General features: G+C 38.1%; 1 protein-coding gene across 2 annotated transcripts in view; it reads left to right on the forward strand.

Moving 5' to 3' along the window:
- CDH8 (cadherin 8) overlaps positions 1-20,646 on the forward strand; it is a 162,926-nt gene that overhangs the window by 132,707 nt on the left and 9,573 nt on the right. Inside the window, exon 10 of one of the 2 annotated variants that reach the window (XM_071440258.1) lies at positions 1,610-1,727. In XM_071440258.1, the coding sequence (XP_071296359.1) occupies positions 1,610-1,727 (118 nt within the window). Of the gene's footprint in view, positions 1-1,609; positions 1,728-9,515; positions 9,690-20,646 lie in introns of those variants that run through there. The other variant, XM_071440259.1, reaches the window with a different exon arrangement.

Raw genomic sequence — 20,646 nt, forward strand, 5'->3', positions numbered from 1 at the left:
TTGACAATAATAATGATAAAGCTGACCTATCCAGAATATGATTAGGCTAGGAATTAATTGTCTCACATTCCTTCCTAAATTGGGTTGTCCTACAAATATCACTGCTGGCTAAAACATTTTTTTACATACATAATTTCAAATATTTATGTTTTGGTGTTGATCCCTATGGTTATCTAGTAAGATTCTGTTCTTTCTTTGACTCTTGAACAACATAAATATGATTTTGATGATTGTCATATATATAACACATACAGAGTGATAGTCTTTATTGTTAAACCAGAATAAAATCTTAGTTATTGGCATTTTCTTAGTGGAAATTTTAAAATAAAAGTCTATGAATTTGGACAGCATCAAACCCTGCTTCCATTTTTCACTCTATACTTTAAAATTTTTAGTGATTCCTAATTTGAATTTAATTGTGCAAGAAATTATAGGTGCATTGCTTTAGACATTGCAAATAAATATATAACAATTGTTATTGGATTCAATGGACATGGAAAAGGTCAATAATTCTAATTAAATTTCTTATGAACATCATCTAGCATGAGCTAACTAGACCTGAAAGCCAGATCTGAGGGTGGGATCTGGATCCATGGCTGGTTTTGTTTCTGTTTCTCTGGAAAACCTTTGGCATCAAAAGCAAGTGCACCAAATATGTTAAAATTCCCAACAAAACAAAACAAATCACAAAGAAACCCAAAAATATCAAGCAAAAAACCCCCAAACCTCCTGGTTATTTTAAAATAGTGTTTATTCATTTCTTAGTCCTGTGCAACTTTGTATGAAGATGATCAGCTGCATTACCTGAGTAGTGTAAAAGGTAAAAATTGTAAATGGAGGTAAATCCACTTCAGACACTGCAGTTGGTCATGTAAATCATATGAAGTTATTCATACAAAGTTATTTGATTATTCAAAGTTATCCAAACTACCCAAAGCACTCTTCTCACTTAATTATCTTGCATTATTCTGGGAATCATTAATTAATAATGATGTTATTAAAAAACAAACAACCATATCTTCCTAGTACAGGAGTAACTGAGGTTTTATTAGAATTAAGGGGAAAAAATACAGCCCTTGATATTTTCTTTTTTTTTTTTTCTTTATTCAATTTTGATTTTTTTTCTCATCTAAAATTTCACATCCAAATTAATTTTAAAAATAATAATTATTCTATGAAGTGAAATGAGGGGTAGAGGAAGGAGTAAGGATTAAAGGTATATTATAAATCCAAGTCCAGTGAGAAGTGTGGTCGTGTAAATGAAAGCTTGCCATAGGCAATATGAGTCTTTCTGAAGCACAATTTTCCTATTTTTGTTGAATAATAATTTATTACTTGTCTAAATCACCAGCAGTTTCTGCTGGCCTCTCTTACCTGTCTCTCCTTATTTGCTGGCTCTTTGTTCTGGAACCATTTTAAAAGGGGCAGATACAGTTCCTCTTCCCAAGGTTTTCAGTCTAAGGTCTATAAAAGCCTTGCAGAGTTATAAATTATCTTTTTAAATCTGGCATGGAGAGAAATGAAATGTGTCCAATAAATACAATTTATTTTTTCAGCACTGTCTGTTTATCAGGAGTGTGAAAACTTAATGAGCCCATTTATGTTACAGGTAATTCAGATTGTCAGTGCTGTTGACAAGGATGATCCTAAAAATGGGCATTATTTCCTGTACAGCCTTCTTCCTGAAATGGTCAACAACCCAAATTTCACCATCAAGAAAAATGAAGGTAAGTAGAACAAATATAAAATGTGTATTTCAACAAGTTACTTTCAAATTGTTTTTTTTTTTTTGATTTCCAGTTACTTTACCAGTGTGTCCTTTCTGCAATTAAAATGTAAATAATTTGCTGAATGATAACTTCATTATGTCACTTAAGCTATTTCCAATAAGTTTAAAGTAGATAAGAAGCAAGTAAAATGAATGTGGAATTTAGATCCAGAAGACAGCTCACTGGCTTAAATAAAAAATGAAAGGATGGATTTACTGCCTGTATTATTCCTATTAATTTGAAATTCCAGAGATATGGTATAAGATGAAAATCTGAAATTATGTTGGTAAATAAATGTTTATTCCTACATTGGCTGTTTATGGATGGGAACATAAAATTAAGTATCTACTAAATCTCCCAAAGAAAGCACCTTTTCAGCCTGTTTTGTGTGTATAAAGGTTCCAAAGTATTTTGGTGAGGAGCTTTTGCTAGGAAGAGAAATCCCTTAGGTCAGCAAAGCCCAGAAAGGCACTTGGAGTCCCTGTGCTTTGGAGCACTTCTGGAAGGGCAAAATGTCATTTTGCAGGGCTGTACAAGGGACCATTCACGTGTGATGGGAAAAAAGACCCATTTAATGTTGTTGGGCAATAAATTTATACTGATCCTATTCTTTGGCACACGGATCAGTTTGAAGGTCAGGTGAGAGGAGGAGCTAGGACTGATCCCAAGAACGCTGTACAGAGTGCTCCATGTGTTTGTAGTTGAATATTCAGCAGAGTTGTTCTATCTTGGCTCTTTTTAATATAGCACACCCTGCCAGGAATTCTGGTCAAATTCAGTTTCTTATTTGAAATTGTAAGAAAGTAAAGCCCTGTTTAGTCCATTACTAATAGGAAGATGAATTAGTGTGCTGTATGTGCAGGGGTGTAAAAGCAATTCATGAAATGTCAATTAAAGAGGAAATGCTGTTTGCACTTTTTTATTCTATCTGTTCCAACCTAGAATCATGATGACACTCTTTTGCTAAATGACACTGCACCTATATTCTTTAATCTGCTTAAATATATCCTATATTTTGCTTTTCTTAAGATGTGTTTTTCTCTTCTAGCATTCACAAAGTGTGTCTCTACTTATATCTCTATTTTCTTGTAGTAAATGAGTCTCTGTGTGTTTTCTGGAGAAGATAAAACAAATCTCTTCAAAATGCTTTTCATAATCATCAGCAGTGTAACACAAATTGAATTAAGCATCCTAAATGTGAGGTGGTTTGCTTGGCACAGCATGACAAAGTAAAAAAGATCTTAGCATTTCTCTTCATGTTTAAATACTGAGCTCACGTTGCTAATTACCCTTGTCTTTCCAATCTGTTACCTATTTAAGACCCACTCCTGCTCCTACTCACAGACAATGGCAAAATGAGTCCTGAGCTGAGTGGGAGTGAGGAAACTTTCTCTGTAACAAGGTTTAGAAAAATAAGTCAAATTTACATCATTGCCACTCAGTTTTATGCAGTTTTTAATGTGTTTGAATCAGTTAAAGGTGAAAATCCTCTTAAAACAACCACCTGAAATCTCTTGAAATTGAAAATCTGCTTGAAGAGACTTTTCTGATTCAATCCTCCAGTATCCAATAATAAAATTCCAACTATGCATGCCACCCTTGTCTATCAAGGTTGCTCAGTCAGGGGTGCTGTGCATGGTTGGTGTTAGAACATGATCTCCCACAGGAAGCAAATACTCCTGTCAGAGCCAAAATCAGGGTATCATTGGCTGAGGTGAGTTTTATGTCCTTTAAACATCATAGCTCTTCAGTAAGTCTTTATTTGGTTATGCCACTTAAACAATGAACTTGACCATGACTTTGTCTTGAATGTATCTGCCAGATAAGCATGAGTGATTATTCCTGTTGAAAGACAGCAATATCCCTAAAAACCCCTGAATTCACAAGTCAAATTTCTCCCTTTTTTTGTATTACTTAGTGTCTGAGCTGTCCATGACCAAGCTGGTGTGATGTGGAACTGTAAGGAAATGTCTGTAACAAACCTCCTTTCCTTTCTGGAGATCACATCAATGCTCAACACAGTAAAGCTTGGAACAGAAAAACATTCCCTCACACTGATGGCCAAAATCCTTGACATCTTCCTGACTGTGTCCTCAGCCTCAATTTCCTCTCAGATTAATGAATTCCTGCCAAACTAATTCTTCAAGGCAGCAGAAACTTTATGCTGAAGAAATGCTGTCTACTTGTGAATACCACACAGGGACTGCATTTTCTCAGGAAGCCTCCTGTAGAAACCCAATTTTTACTTGCTAGAATTAGCACATCTCTTTATTTAAATAATTTTTTAGTACTTTGCCTTTCTTCAAAATTCAAAATTCTCTTGAGGGTTGAGATAAACAGAAGTACTGCTCCTCAAGAAATGATATTGCCCTTTTGGATTCTCTTGTGCTTTAGGTAACTGGTGGCATTTGTCACCATGTAGCAGTGACATTGAACGTGGTGACATTGCTGTGCCAACAGTGCAGTTTGGCATCTGCCAGAGAAAAAAGCTGCAGTGCCCTCTTTCTGTCCCTCCTGCCAAACAATACATAAGATGTCTGTGATTTGGAATGTTGCCTTCCTGTGTGGAACATAAGCATAACCATTAATCAATTTAGCTTCTTGCACACAGGCTGATTCTGTTGTTCAAACCTTCCAGATCACCCTAAGGCAACTTCCCCTGATAGTCAGTAATTAACTGTGCTGCTGACATGCACTGCAAATATTATGATTGGCCATGTTGTTGAGAAATGTGTTTAACTAAGTGACACAATAGGTATCTTCATCAGGAACCAAAAAAAAAAAAAACCCAAAACACTTCTCAGAATATTTTATTACATATATAGAAGTTATGCTGTGCTCACAGCAGAATCTGTGCCTTGAAATGATGCACTGGTGTTCCTCATTTGCTTGGTTTGTTTAATTTCCATTTTAATTCCCATATTAATTTTTCCATATTACTTTTCCATATTAATTTCCATATTATAAATTTCCATATTCCTTCTGTAGACAAGATACCCAAAACTGTAGAGACTGTGGTACCTTTCTGATGTAAATAATGTAAAAAATGTAGATTTAAATGCCATCGTGCATCTCACTGAATATCTGTAGATCATCTCTTAGCCATCTTTATTTTCCATATCTACTGATGCTTTTCTTGTCCTTTTCTGAGCTCAGATGTCCATTTCTGGTGGGGTTTGTAGGTTTAGTGCCTTGGGTTCCTGGGCAGGGAGTGATAATCCAAATCCAGGCAATCATGCCCTCTCAAGCTGTAATCAAGGCATGCTGAGCACTTGGATTGCCAGGTGCAAAAACCTTTATCCCCTCTCAAGAGAAATAATAGAGTTATATAAAAAAATATATATAAGAAGTTAAAGCCAGATAAAAATCATGTCATGTTTGCTGTGTTAGACCTGTGACTAAACCTGTGACTCTGTGACATAACAAGTCCCTGATTGCACAAACTCCTGACTGAATCTCTGGGCACTTTTCACGTGCTTTTGTGCTGGGTTTTCTGCATAGGAACAGAAGCAGGGAAAAAAGTGAAAATCCATGTTTTGTGTGGTGTGTCTGAGAAACCTTGAACCAGAAAAACCTCAAATTTCAGATGAAAATATCTCATGTTTAGACAAGTGTTGATACACTCTAGCAATGTGTTGTAGACTGACTAGAATTAACCCTTCCAAAAAAACTGTAGGCTCACAATAAATGACAAAAAACTGACAGGAATCTAGACAACTGATGAGGATTTTGTACTATCATGGCATCAGAAAACAGAAATGAGACCTCTGGAAATGGAATTAGGATTTGTTGACAGCTTTTTTTTTTTCAGATGAATGGGCTTCACAGAGCATTTCCTAAAATCTTCTGCTGCATCCCAACAACCCTCTCACAGCAGTACCTGTTTTCAGCATTGAATCCTTCAGGTTCCCTTAGATTGTTCAAGTGAGAACAGAACTCTGTGATAGAAGCATTTTCACACATGCAAACATTTTGATATGCTGCCAGTGCAATTTTTACTGTCAAAAACTACCAAACACTTCTTTGCCATAAAGAGACCTAAAGTTTTTCCCATGAGAACTTGCCATTGCTATTCCATTTTTATGATGCCAGAATCTGTTTCCTAATGGAAAAAACCCCCAAACTGGACATTCCAGAGTGCCTTTGGATGCAGTAATTCTTCTGACAGGAGAAATCTTTCCTGGATAAATGGGATATTCCATAATTCTTGTAGGGCTTATGCAGCACAGCAGTCCTGGGGTTGCCTGGCCCATGGGCAGGGCTTACCTTTGGGTTAAGAACCTTACTGGCATGAGCTCATATTCCTGCAGAAATCCCATAGCCTGATTTGGCTTGTAATAGGCTGATTATCAGTGATCAGCCTTCTCTCTCCTCAAGTATTCAATGTCCATCTGGCAAGTGGAGCTCTGAGTTTGGTCCTGATTCTAGTGAGTGCACAGTAAACTTATTTTTTTTTTCTAATTGAAGAATTATATATCTGCCTAAATGAACTGTTCTGTTGGTTCTGTCTAACAAGCTTAATATTTATACTTAGCCACACTTAGTCTGTTACATCTATGATACATATAATAGCTCCAAGAGTGATCATGTTTGAATGTCCATTTCTTTCATTCTTTCCTTCAAGTTTAATCTTGCTCATGTCCTCCTTGTGCTGCTTTGAAAGTGCAGGCACTGAGTCAGGTGTTTTAAAGGAAATGGCCTGGTATAATAAATCACTGCCTTGCATGCCTTTGTATACTATGGATTATTTTATATTTCATCACCTCTTTACCATTAGAAACCAAATATTTCTAAACTTTCACAATAGTTGAGGAAAACAATGACATGCAAGCACTTTTAGATATCCCAAATAATAAGACAAATTATTATCACTTTTTTTGTTCAAGTACTTCTCTGTCACTGTGATTTTAATACAATAAAACCTGGATTTTTTCCCCAGCTTTTTTCATCAAAGTATTTTTAGCAGCATCTGTCAAATACATTCCTGGAGGGTGAGTCTTTTGTTCCCACCAGAGTAACTCTCATGTGTTAAAATAAGTCTTTCCCTGAAGCAGTTCCTTTTGGCATTTCTGGATAAGTCTCTCTGCCATTGTCTCAGCTGCCAGCTGAAGCTCCTTCTGTGTTTTTGATTGACTTTTCTCTCCAAATGTATCCCTCAGAGAGCTCTGAGGTGACTCCTCTGTTTCACTGCCCTCCTTTCACTTTGCCCAATTTCAAAGTTAACCCCCTGACCCCAGGTACAAATTGCCAGAGCGAGGACATCATTAAGCCCATCATTTCTGGGTGGATGTGCAGTGAACATCCAGAATCACAGCACCCAAACAGTGCCTTGGATGTGAGCAGCACATCCTCACACATTGCTGCAGTTTCAGGCAATTTTGGGAAGCTTTGTGGCCCAGCTGCCACGTGCCAGAGGGTGTTCCACAATGGCACTGCTCGAGGGAAAGCACATGCTTATGTATTTCTAATGGGTTTAATTATCATCCTCATTTCTTTTCTATATCAGTAATTAGACTTTCAAACTCCAAAACATTCCAAATCACATCCTTGTTAGTGGTTTTCTTCAAATTAAGTGATGTGCTCAGTCTTGCATCTTATAAGTTATTATTTTTCTACCATCTGTCAATATTAGCGGTATGGAATAACATCCAGAGGATGTAAAGGAATAATGAGGCATAATCTAAGGAAAAGCATTGATCAACATCTCTTTTAATAGATGTGGTTTTTGTCACCAGAAATCACGAGGAATACTTGCATAACAAGGTGCAAGCAGTGTGAAAGGAGCAGAGTTAAAAATAAAGCATTGCAATGTATTAAAAAATAACAAACACAAAGTACCCTATTATCTGGCACTGGTGTGTCAGGATCTGCCATCCACAGGCACACATCATGTTTCTCCAGGAGTGTTCATGGTGTGAAAAATGTATTATAAATATCATACTATCAATCTTATTCTCAGCATGGCATTTAAACTGGAGTTGTTAAATAGCAAAGTTCAACATTTTTATAACCTGTACATGCCAGAAGAAGCTCAGTTTATTGATTTTTTTAATGAATAATAGAGTTAATAATGAAATTGCTAATACAAAATTATTGAAACGTTTCCTTTGTAGCGTGGTTGAAAGATTTTTTTCAATATGTTCCTTTTTTGCTTCTATTAGAAATTTTAAGTTAAAGAAATTAAAACAAAGCATAAAAATGTTATTTTGCTGAGTAGGAAGGTCTAAATATTACCAAAACAAATCATGTGGCAGTTAAGGTAACTAAGTTTTAAGAAACACTGTAATTCCGTGAATTAAGAATAATTTGGCATTATTTTTTTTTTCCTAAAAATACTTAATTATATTTTGGATGCATACTTACCTTTCTCAGCTAAAAACAAAATGTGATTTACAGGCCTGAAGTAACACAGTCTACTGATGGCCTGCAAGTTATCCTAAACTGCTGAGCCCCCTTTCATGAATTAAGCATCTGGTGTGCTTTGCTCTGCTGCTGGAAATTGTGTCAGGATCACAGTGGGGCTGGGAGGGGACCTGGGGACACTGAGGTGCCACACTCCCTCACATGGAAAGGACAGGACTGATTCAAGCTTCCACTCTGTTAATATGAAAAAAGTGACGTTCAGCCAGTGCAAACAGCTTTGCTGGAGTGAGTGTTTGTGCACTGGGGGGCAAGTGGCAAGTCCCTGAAATAATTCATGCAGTTCTTTATTTATTATACTCAGGTTCCTTTACCCTTGGTCCTAAGACAATTCACCTGCCTGAAAGTGCTTTGGATCAGAAAACATGCTAGATCATCCTTTGTGAGAAAAGTAATCAGTTTTCTTATTTGCATATCTGACAATTCTAAGATGTAATGTCATCCTGTGAAGTAGGACTGTGCCTAAGAACTGAAAGAGAGGAGCCCTTTGTCAGTGACAAGTGATGAGCTATGTGAGGAGGAAATCAGTGTTATACATCTTTAGATTATTCTCAAATTCTAGAGGACTTGGTAGAATTCCAAGGTAATGATAATATTCCCAAGGGACCCCAATACATTCCAGTAGTGCTCAGAGGTTCTGTCTTGCCAGGCAGTGGATGAATTTCCATTTTCACTGATTTTACATTGCAGTTGAAGTGATATATCTGACTCCTGTCTACTATTCCTAGCGAGGCTGCACTTTTCCCTGGTACTGCAGTATTAGTCCCACCTAGCTGAGAATGCTGGTGCCAATATTCTCAGTGTCTTTCTGCTGATAACTTTCTGCTTCCTTTCCCCCTTCTTTCTTTACTATAATCACTATCAGCTGTGTTCTGTTATTCCCTCAAGTTCTGTTTTTCCTTGATGTTGACTATCAGTTGAGTGAGATTTGAAACAACTTCCCTGGCAGGGATGGCTGTGGTGTTGTTTTCTGAAGTGATTGCATTACTGTAGATGGGAAGCCAGCATTTTTCCACTCCAATCCTTTGTCCTTCACTGACACCTGCTTCTGCTGTCTTTCCCAGCTTTCTTCTTGCATGCAGATCACTGCTCTTTCCAGACTCCTTTCTGATTAGAACCACAAACCAGGTGAAGAGTCAGTGCAGTTCTTCTGCAAACACTTTTCATCCCTGTCTGGGTGATTTAAGCTTCTTACAATGGTTATGTGCTTTTCACCACTTCAATAGGCTAAAGAGGTGACTCCTTCTTGGTGCACACAGCAGAAACAGAGAACTAGGATCAACTCTTCAGAGGCTAACTCAGCTGCCAGCTCCTCCACCCTGTGACCCTTCTGTCTGTTCTGTCCACCTGAATCTTTATTCACTCCTCTCCTGTATTCAGGATGCAGGACTCCAGACAGATTCCCTCTCTCCTCGCCCTAAGCCAGAGGTGATCCATCAAGTCTTCACTGGACTGGACAGGCCAAGCTGATGGATGAACCAGCAAGGAGGGGGCCATCTGGTAAGCTGATTGTCCTCTTGCAGGCATCTCCAGCTCCTCTTCAGCTCTGCTGTGCTCCCCAGCACCTCTGTGCTTCTCACAGTTTTGCCCTGGCAAAGTGTTTCCTGGGAGCTGCTGTTCCAAATGCTGTTTAACCTTTCCCTCTTGGTTCAGTTCAGCTCTGTGGTAACAACTTCTTTCCAAGCCTCCCAAATGCAAACTTTCAGACAGCTACAGAGGAGTTGTATATGCACATTGGAAAATCAGACTGATTCCCACAGCATCCCATCCTTTCAGAGACTGCCTTTTTTTGGTCATTTGAATCAACCACAATTACAGAGTTATTGCAGAGCATTAGTGCAAACATGACCCAGCCCCAAACAGCTTCCAATGGGGGTGATGAGACCCAGCTAATCCCAAATACATGCAGCCTGCCATTATGCATACATGACTAAAGAGACTTTTACTTCACTCATTCTTAATTTATTATTTGTGCTGCTAGCAACAGAATGTTGCCAAGACGTCAATTATGTTTCATTTTATAAATCAAACTAATTGAGAACCAGATGCAATCTGAGTGAAAAAGATCTGAGGTCAGTGTTGTGCACCATATGCACGACAGTGCTTACTCATGATGAGGGAATGGATTGGACAGCTGTGAATTTTCCTGCTGTAGGAGTTTCATCAAGCTCAGTAGTGTAACGTCCTTAGCTCTCTTTTCCAGCTTATTGCATTAATTTCATAATGAATCTAAAGAAGAGTGAGTAAGGGATAAAAGGTTGTGAAAACAAACCAAGAGAGCAAAAGAATTTGGTCAGTAAGTTAGCTTGAAAATCTGTCTGGTTTAGTAATAACATGGAACATGGATGAAAGAAACAGCAGAGAAGAACAAATTAAGTGTTACTTAATTTCTGACACATAATGGGAAAATAGACATTAAATCAAGGTCTCAAGACTGAACTGCTTAGGCAGTAGGGTGGTGTTCTTACTGAGTGCAGAACTTCTGCACTAACAGCAGTAAGATCTGCAGTACCTTGGAATCCAGCCACGGGCAGGGCCTGAGCCCAGGAGCTGCCCCTGCCCATGGCCAGAGCTCCTGCCCTGGGCAGTGCCAGCCCTGAGCAGATGGTGCACAGAGGCTGTGCAGGCTCCTGCCTGGGGACATTGCAGAGCCACACGGACACACTGCTGTGCCCTGGGCTCTGGGATGGCCCTGCTGGAGCAGGGAGGTGCCACCAGAGCAGCCCCTCCAGCCTCACCCATCCTGGGATTTGTGAAACATTGCTCCACCAGCCTTGGATCAAAGCTTCCCTAAGAGCCCTAACATGACTCCTTAAATACTCACAGCACCCATGATTATGATATTCTAGGACTTTAGAAGTATTTCATAGTAGTATTTATAGCTAAGTGAATATATAATGTTTGGAGATAAATTTCCAGGTTTTTAATCAGCTACCTTCTGAAAGAGTTCAGAGATTTCCAAGTACCACTTCTGGCTTGATGGGTACATCTGATTCCTCTAAGTTTTCTGCAAAAAGCAATTTCTGTGGTGGAAATGTTCATGGACATTTGCACTGACTGTGTTTGATTTCCTGGAAATGGGTTTAATTCTGAGTAGGAGGAATGATGTACTGAGGCTAAAGGTTCTGGTAGAACCTCTGCCCCATCATCACCTCAATATATTACCCAGCAGAGTCATATTGCATCTAAGAAGTTCTTCTGTGTTCACCTCATGGTAACCTTTTGTTTTGGTTTGACTATTTGGATTTTATCCCTAAGTACCTGATCCCTTCCCCTTCCCCTTCCCCTTCCCTTTCCCCTTCCCCTTCCCCTTCCCTTTCCTTTCCCCTTCCCCTTCCCCTTCCCTTTCCTTTCCTTTCTTTTCCTTCTTTCTTTTTCCCTTCTCTCCCTCCCTCTTTGTAAATTTATTGGTTGCTCTCATTATGGAATAGCTCTTTGTTTTATCGTATCCTAAATGCAGACTCTTGAGGAGGAATTACTTTAGTAGTTGCTCTAATTGCACTTTTGTCAATTAATGAGAAACTAGATAGGAGTCTCATTTTAAACTTTCAGTTGCAGTAAAGATTAAAAGACCACCAACACTGTTCTACTAGAAGAAGAATAAACAGGCTAAAAGTGAAAAAAAATTAAGCAGGAATCATCACCTCTTAACTGTTACTTTTTCCTTTGATTAATAAAAATCTCCTTTTGCCATTATATCAGACTATTTGCACATGGATGCTCCATTAGAAATAGAAGGTGCTGATTTTTCACACTTAGCCTTAAGGCTTATCTGATTAATTATTACACAGCTGACATTATAATGTGAGTTTAAAAGGCTCAGATCATGTTCTAATTTGTATCTTGTTTTGAACCAACAACAAGGGTTTTACACAGGGAAGGAGTTACTGTTGGAATCACAGCCATTGCTCCTGCAGGGTGACCACAACATTGATTATTATGTGAATTCTGTGTCTCTGCATTTTCCTGAACCTGTCTGGGGTGCTCAAATAAGTTTATATTTTATATTTTACATACCCTTTTATCTCCTCCTTACTCATTTTGAGGAGGTGACTGTTTAAGAACTGGTTGTATTTCTCTGTCACAGCAAGTACAGCAGCGACACACTGAAGGAAACAGGAGATTTTTTAAATTATTTTTTTGCTATAGCTTCCAACATCGGCCTTTAGAGAATAAGGGAGACAAAACTTTCTTTTTTTTGGAGGGGGGGCTTTGTACCACTTAGGTTATTTTCCCATCAACCTCTGATTTTGTAATTTTTTATGGGTGATCTTGTTGTAAAATATGTCACTTTGTTGGTCTACATTTAATTCTGTCTAATTAGGACGTACTTTATTTGGCAAGCAGCCAGTAATTAGCTACATATTTATGTAATTATTAGCATGTAATATTTATATAATAAATCTGCCTAGAAGGCAATGCATTCAGAGGGCAGGGAAGAGGTAGAATACATGATTTGACTGAACAGAAAGATCTTACACACTGAGCCAAACACAGCGAAGAAATGAAATGCATCAGTTGACCTGTCTAGTCTGGGGAGAGAGTTTGCATATCCTAAAATGATAGGATGTGCACACTTGGTAATCAGCACTGATTAGAGAGGGAGTGAAGATGGGCCCCTGTTTGAAGTGAGATAATAAGGCAGCTTGTTAGGGAGAGATAAATAGAACTTGAAGAAAAGGACCAGATGTCTGCTTGATGGCACTGGAGAGGAGGAGCTCGTGGGGTCCTCCAAAGGTAACTGAGGGATGTGGGAATCAGGGGAGCAGTGGGAGCTCTGTGCCCGTGTTCAGAGAGCAAAGGCTGAGCCCCCAGCCTGGCCTGACTAACCCTGGGCTCAGACTAGCAAACTCCACTCTGGCTGTGGCCTCAGGACTGGGCTCATGCCTCAACAGTAATTGTAACTTTGGAGGGTTGGGATTTTTAGTAATCTGACTCTTAAGAGCTGAATCAAAAATGAAGTCCTTGTGATTGAGTTTTGAGTAGAGTTTGGTGTTGACATCATAAACCTTAAAAGGAGCACCAACAGTAATCTCTGAATGCTGATGAAAGTTTTCTGCTCTAAGAATATTGGGCTGTTTGAACATGAACACTGAATTTTTTCTTCTCTTTAATGACATAACAATTTCACATCACTTTCATAAAACTTTCTGGCTTTCTTGCTTTATGAAACTCACATTCAGTCTAACCTAAAACTGAAGTTAAAAGAGAGCTTGTTGGAAATAATACAAAATAAAACTAATTCATGTAGGCTTTTCCAACTTGTTGCTCCCTAACCTTGCTTAGCTGGGTCCTGTCACTTTCTATAACCTTTTCATCCATTACCTGTGACCCTCCTGTAAACCATGCAGTGCTCCCCCAACAGAGATTAAGACCTTGTGATCTCAGAGCACTCTACAGGAGTGATGGATTTTTGATTGAGGAATTGTTCAGGAGTTTGGAACATTTCTGTTTAGCTTGGCTGTGGCTTTCCTCTATGAATTTGGATAAAGCATTTAATCACTGTGCTGCCATTGTGCTGTGCAAACACTGCAGAGCTGTGAGCAGTGGGGCTGGTAAAGGCTGAGAGTTTCAGGAGTGCTCTAAGGGAGGGGCATTTTGGATTCTTCTGGAAGTCCCAGACAGGAAATATGAGGAATTGTCAGGGGAGGAGATGGTGGAGCCCAGTCTGATGGCAGCTGGCAGCTTTGATATAAGCTGCAATACTGAATACAATGGGAGGTAGTTGAGACTCAGTTCTACCCCTGACATCTCCTTCTGTATCATCTTTATGGCTTCTTTACACTAATATTTTCTATTTTTAAAGAGGAAAAAGAATCCTAACAAATCAACTTTTTCTTGTTTTGTGCCTTTTTTGTGCTAACAGGCAAGATCAAAAGATGTGTTTGCTAAAAACTTTATAGAGTTCTAATACAGTCTGTCTAGCAGAACCACTTGTTTCAAAAATTCATATATAGACCATAGCTTTTTCTAAACTCAAATTATTTTTCATAATTTTTTCCCCTGGTAAGGAAACATAACTTTCTCAAAGTATCTACTGGGTTTTTTCTGCTCACCTTTTTATATTTTTTAAACTTTATATGTTTTTTCTGCGTGATCACAGAGGTTTTTTTGGCATAATGAGATGTATTTTCCTCTGCCAGTAGAATCCCCATCTCTTCTAATATTTTTATGTGATCATGCTTTGTATTTTTACTGCAGCTTCTGCCTAAACACTTCACTTGTACTTTATCAGACTCTTCATGACAAATTAGAAGACAACAAGGAACCATTTGCAAGTTGTTCTCTTGGCTTACAGATTCTTTATATATTTATACCCCATAACTTCTCTTCATGGGATGAAAAGAAACACTGAATAAGATGCCTTTTCTTTTGTCACAGTTATATTTCAATTCTGAACAAAAATGTTTTACCATTTTTAGAACTCCCATCTTTGGAGATATTCAGAAGGCAGCTGGACAAGGTCCTGGGCTCTGGGCAGCTGTGGTGAGCAGGGTTGGATCAGGTGACCTCTGGAGGTCCCTTCCAGCCTCACTCAACCTGTGATTCCATGAGAACTCTGAACAACTTCTGAACTGGTGCTGTGGTTTCATATATTCATAATATATGAACATACATATTCATTATATTCTAATATATTAACATATATAGTCATAATATTCACCCATATTAGCACTGACTTTGTAACATCTCTGTGGTGAGGCAGAGTTCAAGTGCTGACATCTTTCCCTGGCTGCTTCTTTCCAAGTTCTGTGTTGTGTCCCACCCTGTACAGAGCAAAGGCAGGGTCTTGCAGTATGTCCAGGCCTTGGAATCTAAATTCAGATGTGTGTGTGCTCCTGCTGTGCTTCTCCATGATCCAGCTGTGTATCCCAGTCTGGAACTTGTGGCTATTCCAGGTTTTTCCTTGTAATGTTTGCATGCTGTCCAGAAACATTCCAAAGAGTATCTGGGATGTTTCATTTGATTTTTTTTTTCAAACTATTCCACTCTATAAATGTTTTTTTTCACTCACTGGAATCCCTTCTCTGGATGCCTTTTGCTCTTCCCTGCATTTCAAAAGGCCATGAGTTTTCCCCATGGGAATGACATCCTCTGTTAGAGGTGTGCCTGTAATAGGGCATGTGTGAATCCTTTGGGTGTGAGGCAGAAGCCTGAATTACTGCCATTAATGGTCTGATGATAACAAATTGTTATTGTTATATGTAATCTGCATATCAGAATGTCTTCCCAAAGTCATTATCATGCTGCCTGTGTGCCCAGGGGCAATGTTACACCATAACATTTCAGTCTTTCAAATTACAAAAAGCTAATATAACTCTTGATGACATTTACAAAAATGTATAATGGCACTCCTTTCAGGGCTCTCACAGAAATTGTTCTCAGGAAACTTCAAGGGAGTTCTGCGTGTATAAGAACTGCAGGATCTGGCACTTTTTACTATCAAAGCCACATTTTTTTCCTTCAGTGGCGCCAGCTCAAGAAAATGTTAAGTCAGAATTGTTTTTAATTTATTTTCTGACTTAAAATGCCCTGACCAACGTAAGCTGTATTTAACTTTCAATGCTCTTTGGCAGAGAGTCCACATTCTAAATTTCTTTTCATAGGAAGTTGTTATGTCAGAGTTATAAACCTCTGAAAATTGGCATTTTGTAATGGAAGTGCTGACAAGACCTTTATTACACCAGTACAAAAAGGCAGCATTCCAATAAATACTGGTTGCTGGTTTTATAGTCTGCTGGTTGCTTTCTGCTGCTGTATTTCAAAGTGGACGTTATGTAAAAAGTAAGTGGCATAATAGAAATACACTAGTAAGGCTGGAATTTGGCTTTTACCTTTGCAACAAAACTTCAATATGGTTGATAGGTGTGATTACAGATTTAGTTTTTAAGGGCTGGTGTATGATTTACTGGTAAATTGCTTTAAATCCCTACCAAGCCCCTGTGTACATTCAGCACAGAATTGGAATGGAAAAGGTGATAATCATGGCATGGAGAAGTGGATGTTAAATTACTTAAATGGCAAGAACACATCACATCTAAGACCCAAAAGATCCCTACTTAAGTTTAATGGTTTTTACTGTGATATTCAGAGTTTTGTAGAAAGAAAGATTCACTTCAAACATCCATGGTTGTCTTCATAGTCCCCAGGTCTGCGAACTTTGGCAGACCTGGAAGTCACTGATGTAAGAATTGGAGGAAGGTGAAGAACATGGCTGGGAATTCTTGGAACTTTTCCATCACCTGAATTGCACTGGATTTCTGAATTTCACTGAATCTGGTGGAGATTAAGCTCTACACAGAAGAGAACAGCAGTCAGGGTAATGTTTAAAGCTGTACCTGTCACTGTGGCCTGAGGGGCTCAGATCCCTGTCTGCCACCAACTTCTCCTCCCTCACTGCATTTGTTAAGTAGGTATTCATAGAAAGATTGAGAATCCATTATCCCTCCAAAGAAAAGCAGATGGCACAGCCTTGGGATATCTTGGCTTTTTTACTTATCCTTGCAGTATTTTTGTTGGAATCTGGTAATATAGTACTGGAAAGTTTTTGGTTCAAATGCAAAATATAGGCATTATTTTATCAAAGTGCTGTAAAACACCCTATCACTTTCTGAAACTTTTTGGTTAAAATAACAACAGAATAAAATTAACTAGAGTATGTAGATTTCAAAAATGATCCATCAGTCTATGCAAATCGCTGTGTTAATAATGTATTTTTAATGCTGAGCACATTTGACAGCCATTTCATCTCTTTTTCTAAACCAGAGCTTGGCAACCTGCATTCATTCTTACACTTTACAGATGTACCATTCAATGCACGTGCCATGCAGTGGTGTGATCTGAATGAAGCAAACATGTCACAGCAGTGGCATTATTGGTAACCAGCTTGGTGACTGCCTGCTGGCATGCAGGAGAGACACAGGAGGGGCAAAACCAGGCCTGGTTCAGCTCATCTCACACCCTCACTGGCCTGGCTTTGCTTCCCTTTATGGGAGTGCCAAGCCCAAGTGGCAGCAGGGTGCTAGGAAAATTAATCCACAAACACCAGGGTTTATGTTCAAAAAGGAGACAGAGGAGTCCTTTTTCTTTATTTGAATAGAGGGAGAGGCCATGGGGCATTCCCCTGGGGTCTCTCCAATTTTTGGAGGATGCAGCCTCCCTTTTTATCCCAATTTCCAGCCACATTTCCCTTCTCTCTTTCCCCCTTGGTTGAGGTACTTGAGAGGTTCAGACTTCCTGATACACCTGATACCAAAGATTTCCCTCTAAGGTAGAACCCTCCCTTTTAATTTTTAATTCTTATGGAATTCAGGAGTTTTTCTTCCCCATTGTTTCTTTCATCTTTTAACGTCTAATTTCATTTATCAGCAAACCTAAAGCTTATTTGTAAAAGCAAATATCTTTTTCCATTCATCAATCAGTGGAATCCTTCCCATTGTTTCTTTTATCTCCCAGTGCTGGTTTTATCTCCCAGCAGACCCACAGCTTGTTTGGAAAGACAAATCCACTATTCCTCTCAAGGGGTTTGGGAGAGATGAACAGACAAACCAGAGTGAGTGAGGTTCAGTCAGATATGCTGGGTCCAGTTCAGACAAGGTGGAACTTAAACAAATCCAGAACCCAAAATTTCCTGCTTTGACTTGCTCTGTGTGTCTGTAAATTGAAAAGAGAAAGAGAGGTACCATCTCCTAATTATTTCTCTACTCCAGTAACAAAAAACCTGGTATTATTTCAGACTCAATGTGTTCTACATCATTATTTCCTCAGCCAGGATTTTCTGTCCTTTCTTCAATGAGTTAAAAAACCAAGGTACAAAATACAGGAGTTGCTGCTAGACTGCAAGGGACCATATAGTTATGTTTGATTATAGCTCTGCTGGCCTAAAGGTCAAAGGAAAGTTTTAGAATACTTAAGAGACAATTATCTAAAGTTCAGACTTTTCCAAAGGAATAGAACTAGAAATTATACAGACTATTATCTAAAGTTCACATTTTCAAAGAAAAAAGGTAGGAGGAAATGCTTATTCATCATCACTTTGCTGTTAATTTGTCTGGCTTTTTTTTTTCCCCTTCTGTCAAGAATTTATTTACTACAAGTTCTGTATTACACAGCAGCACTAACATAATTATTCCCCTTTCCAAGAAATTTTAACATATGAGAATGATGTATACACGATTAAATATTACTTTGCTCATGATTCAAAACTCCCAGCAGTACTTTTTATTTCTGCAAAGGACTACATGGAAATGTGTTTAGGTTTTTTTATTCATTAGTTGATTCAGCTGCTCAGTTCTGGCATAAACTGTTATTATTTAAGCCAACTGGTAAAGAGGAGAAAATAATCAAAGATATAAAATATATGACATTTTCCAATTATTCTTCTACCAATACATTTTCTCACACTAAATACTTTTTCTTTCCCTATGTTCTTATTGGTGTTTTAAGGGAGATTGCAGAAAGTTCAGGTCTATAAAAAACCCCAAATCATTCAAGTGTTTGTTAATTTGTCATAGGAATGCTTTGTGAATTGCCATTAAATATGTCAGTATGGAATGCAACTTGCTATGGGGCAGGAAAGAGAATTTGATCAATCAGCTGAATTTTTATGACAAAAAGTTTTTTCTTCTGAACCTGATGTCTGCTATCAAATTTGATAGCAATCATTAATTTGCTTTTTTGAACACATCACGAATTATTGACATTTGTGAAAAGCAGGTCAGTTTGGAATACCTGTGGAGGCTTCAGTGCCCTTATGGTTTGGCCATCCAAAATCAGCAAAAATATACTGTAAAAAAATCTCTTTTTGTTCAGATAATTTTGTAAGCCTTCTGTTTGAATAGAATATTTGAATATTTATGTCTTTACCACAAAGAGGGTGGGGTCCTTTTTCTTGTAACCTGCAGCTCAACAGGATTTTGTTTGAGACAGTCATCAAGGAAGGCCTGATACAGCTGTAAAAATACATGACACAGTTGTATATATAGATATATTAATATACATAAATATATATATGCTATCACAAAAATGTATTTTTTATAAATACAGCCATGTTGAAAACACTAAGTTTAATCCTGAAACAAAATTGTGATAGCGGTTCTAATGTAAAAATAGGGGGTTTTTTTAGCTACTAACTATTGCCAAATTTATAACATACAAACTTATAATTGTACCCTTTTAATCAAATATTCCTTTAAAATGTGTTTCAGCCTAAGGCAGAAAAATAAAAAAAATCTGCCTTACATGGGTTTCTCATAAAGCATATTAATTTCATTCTTTTGGAAGCAGGAAACTGATGCTTCCAACTTGTACTAAAGTGGAGCTTGAGACACATAAATCAGTTTTTCAGCTCAGGGCCTGTTTGTGAGCAGTGGCTTTTTAAAAGGTGAGCATGGATGAGGGTGTGCTTGGAGTTGTCACTTCTGTTCTTGTGGTCATTCAGAAAGGACATCAGGACTATTCTTTCCCAGGGATTTTGTAATTGCAAAAGGAAAAGAAAGGAATTTCAAAACAAGAGAATTAGCACACGTGGGACTGTGGGCAGTGACTTGTCCGGGCTGCAGTCACTAGGTTTTTCCAAAAGTGAAATCCTACCAATCTAAAAAGGTGGTGTTTGTAAATCTTTTCGTAGAAAGTAAGTATGACTGAAATAATATTCAAAAAGAATAATGATTAGGGTGGTTTATACAATGCCTATTTGAGACACCTCTGTGTCTCTTGACAGTTTTATTCTCAGGCTCTAAAAAGGGGATTGGAATCTTCCTATCATCCACCATTTCTCTGTAATTAAGTTTGAATTCTGAAGAAAAACAAAAATACCAAATTTTGAAATGATCTTTTTAAAATCTGTGTTTGACATTGTAAGGTTTCCACTAGTGAATATTAACTATTAGAAGATGCACATGCATTTTAATTATGGTTATTAATGGTTATACAAAGCTGAAATGGCATCAGCACTCTCTTGAATGTTCTTTTCTAGTGCCTTTGCAGCTGGTTGCTGAGTGTTCTAGAGCTCACATTCCTTCAAATGTCATGTGCTCTGGTTTTCTGCCTGTATTTTGCTAGTTTCCACTGAAACCTTGATGATAATAATTCAATTGCTTGGTTATTTCAAGTTTGGGGTTTTTATTTAAGAATAGATGCTACTTTTGAAGAGAGATTGGAGATGAATGCGCTGTCCCTATCTTTTCCTTATCAGAAAAAGCAGGGAGTATCACAGTAAGGATATTCCTGCTGCTCTTCTACTTGTGACTCTATTTTACAGAGAATCTCAGATTTTAAAATGTACACAGAATGATAGGTCTAATAAACAGGAACAGATGTATATTTCTGTCATTCTGCTGTTTCCAGCTGCAGAGTTTCCAATTAAAATTCTTTCTTCACATAAGTAATATATCCAGCATAGATAACAACTTCTACCACAAAGTCCTTAATACCATTAATTATTTGATCTTTCTGA

The sequence above is a fragment of the Agelaius tricolor genome, unplaced genomic scaffold (assembly GCF_023055355.1).
Source record: "Agelaius tricolor isolate 1412-34295 unplaced genomic scaffold, bAgeTri1.0.p SCAF_15, whole genome shotgun sequence".
In the NCBI taxonomy this organism is placed as follows: domain Eukaryota; kingdom Metazoa; phylum Chordata; class Aves; order Passeriformes; family Icteridae; genus Agelaius; species Agelaius tricolor.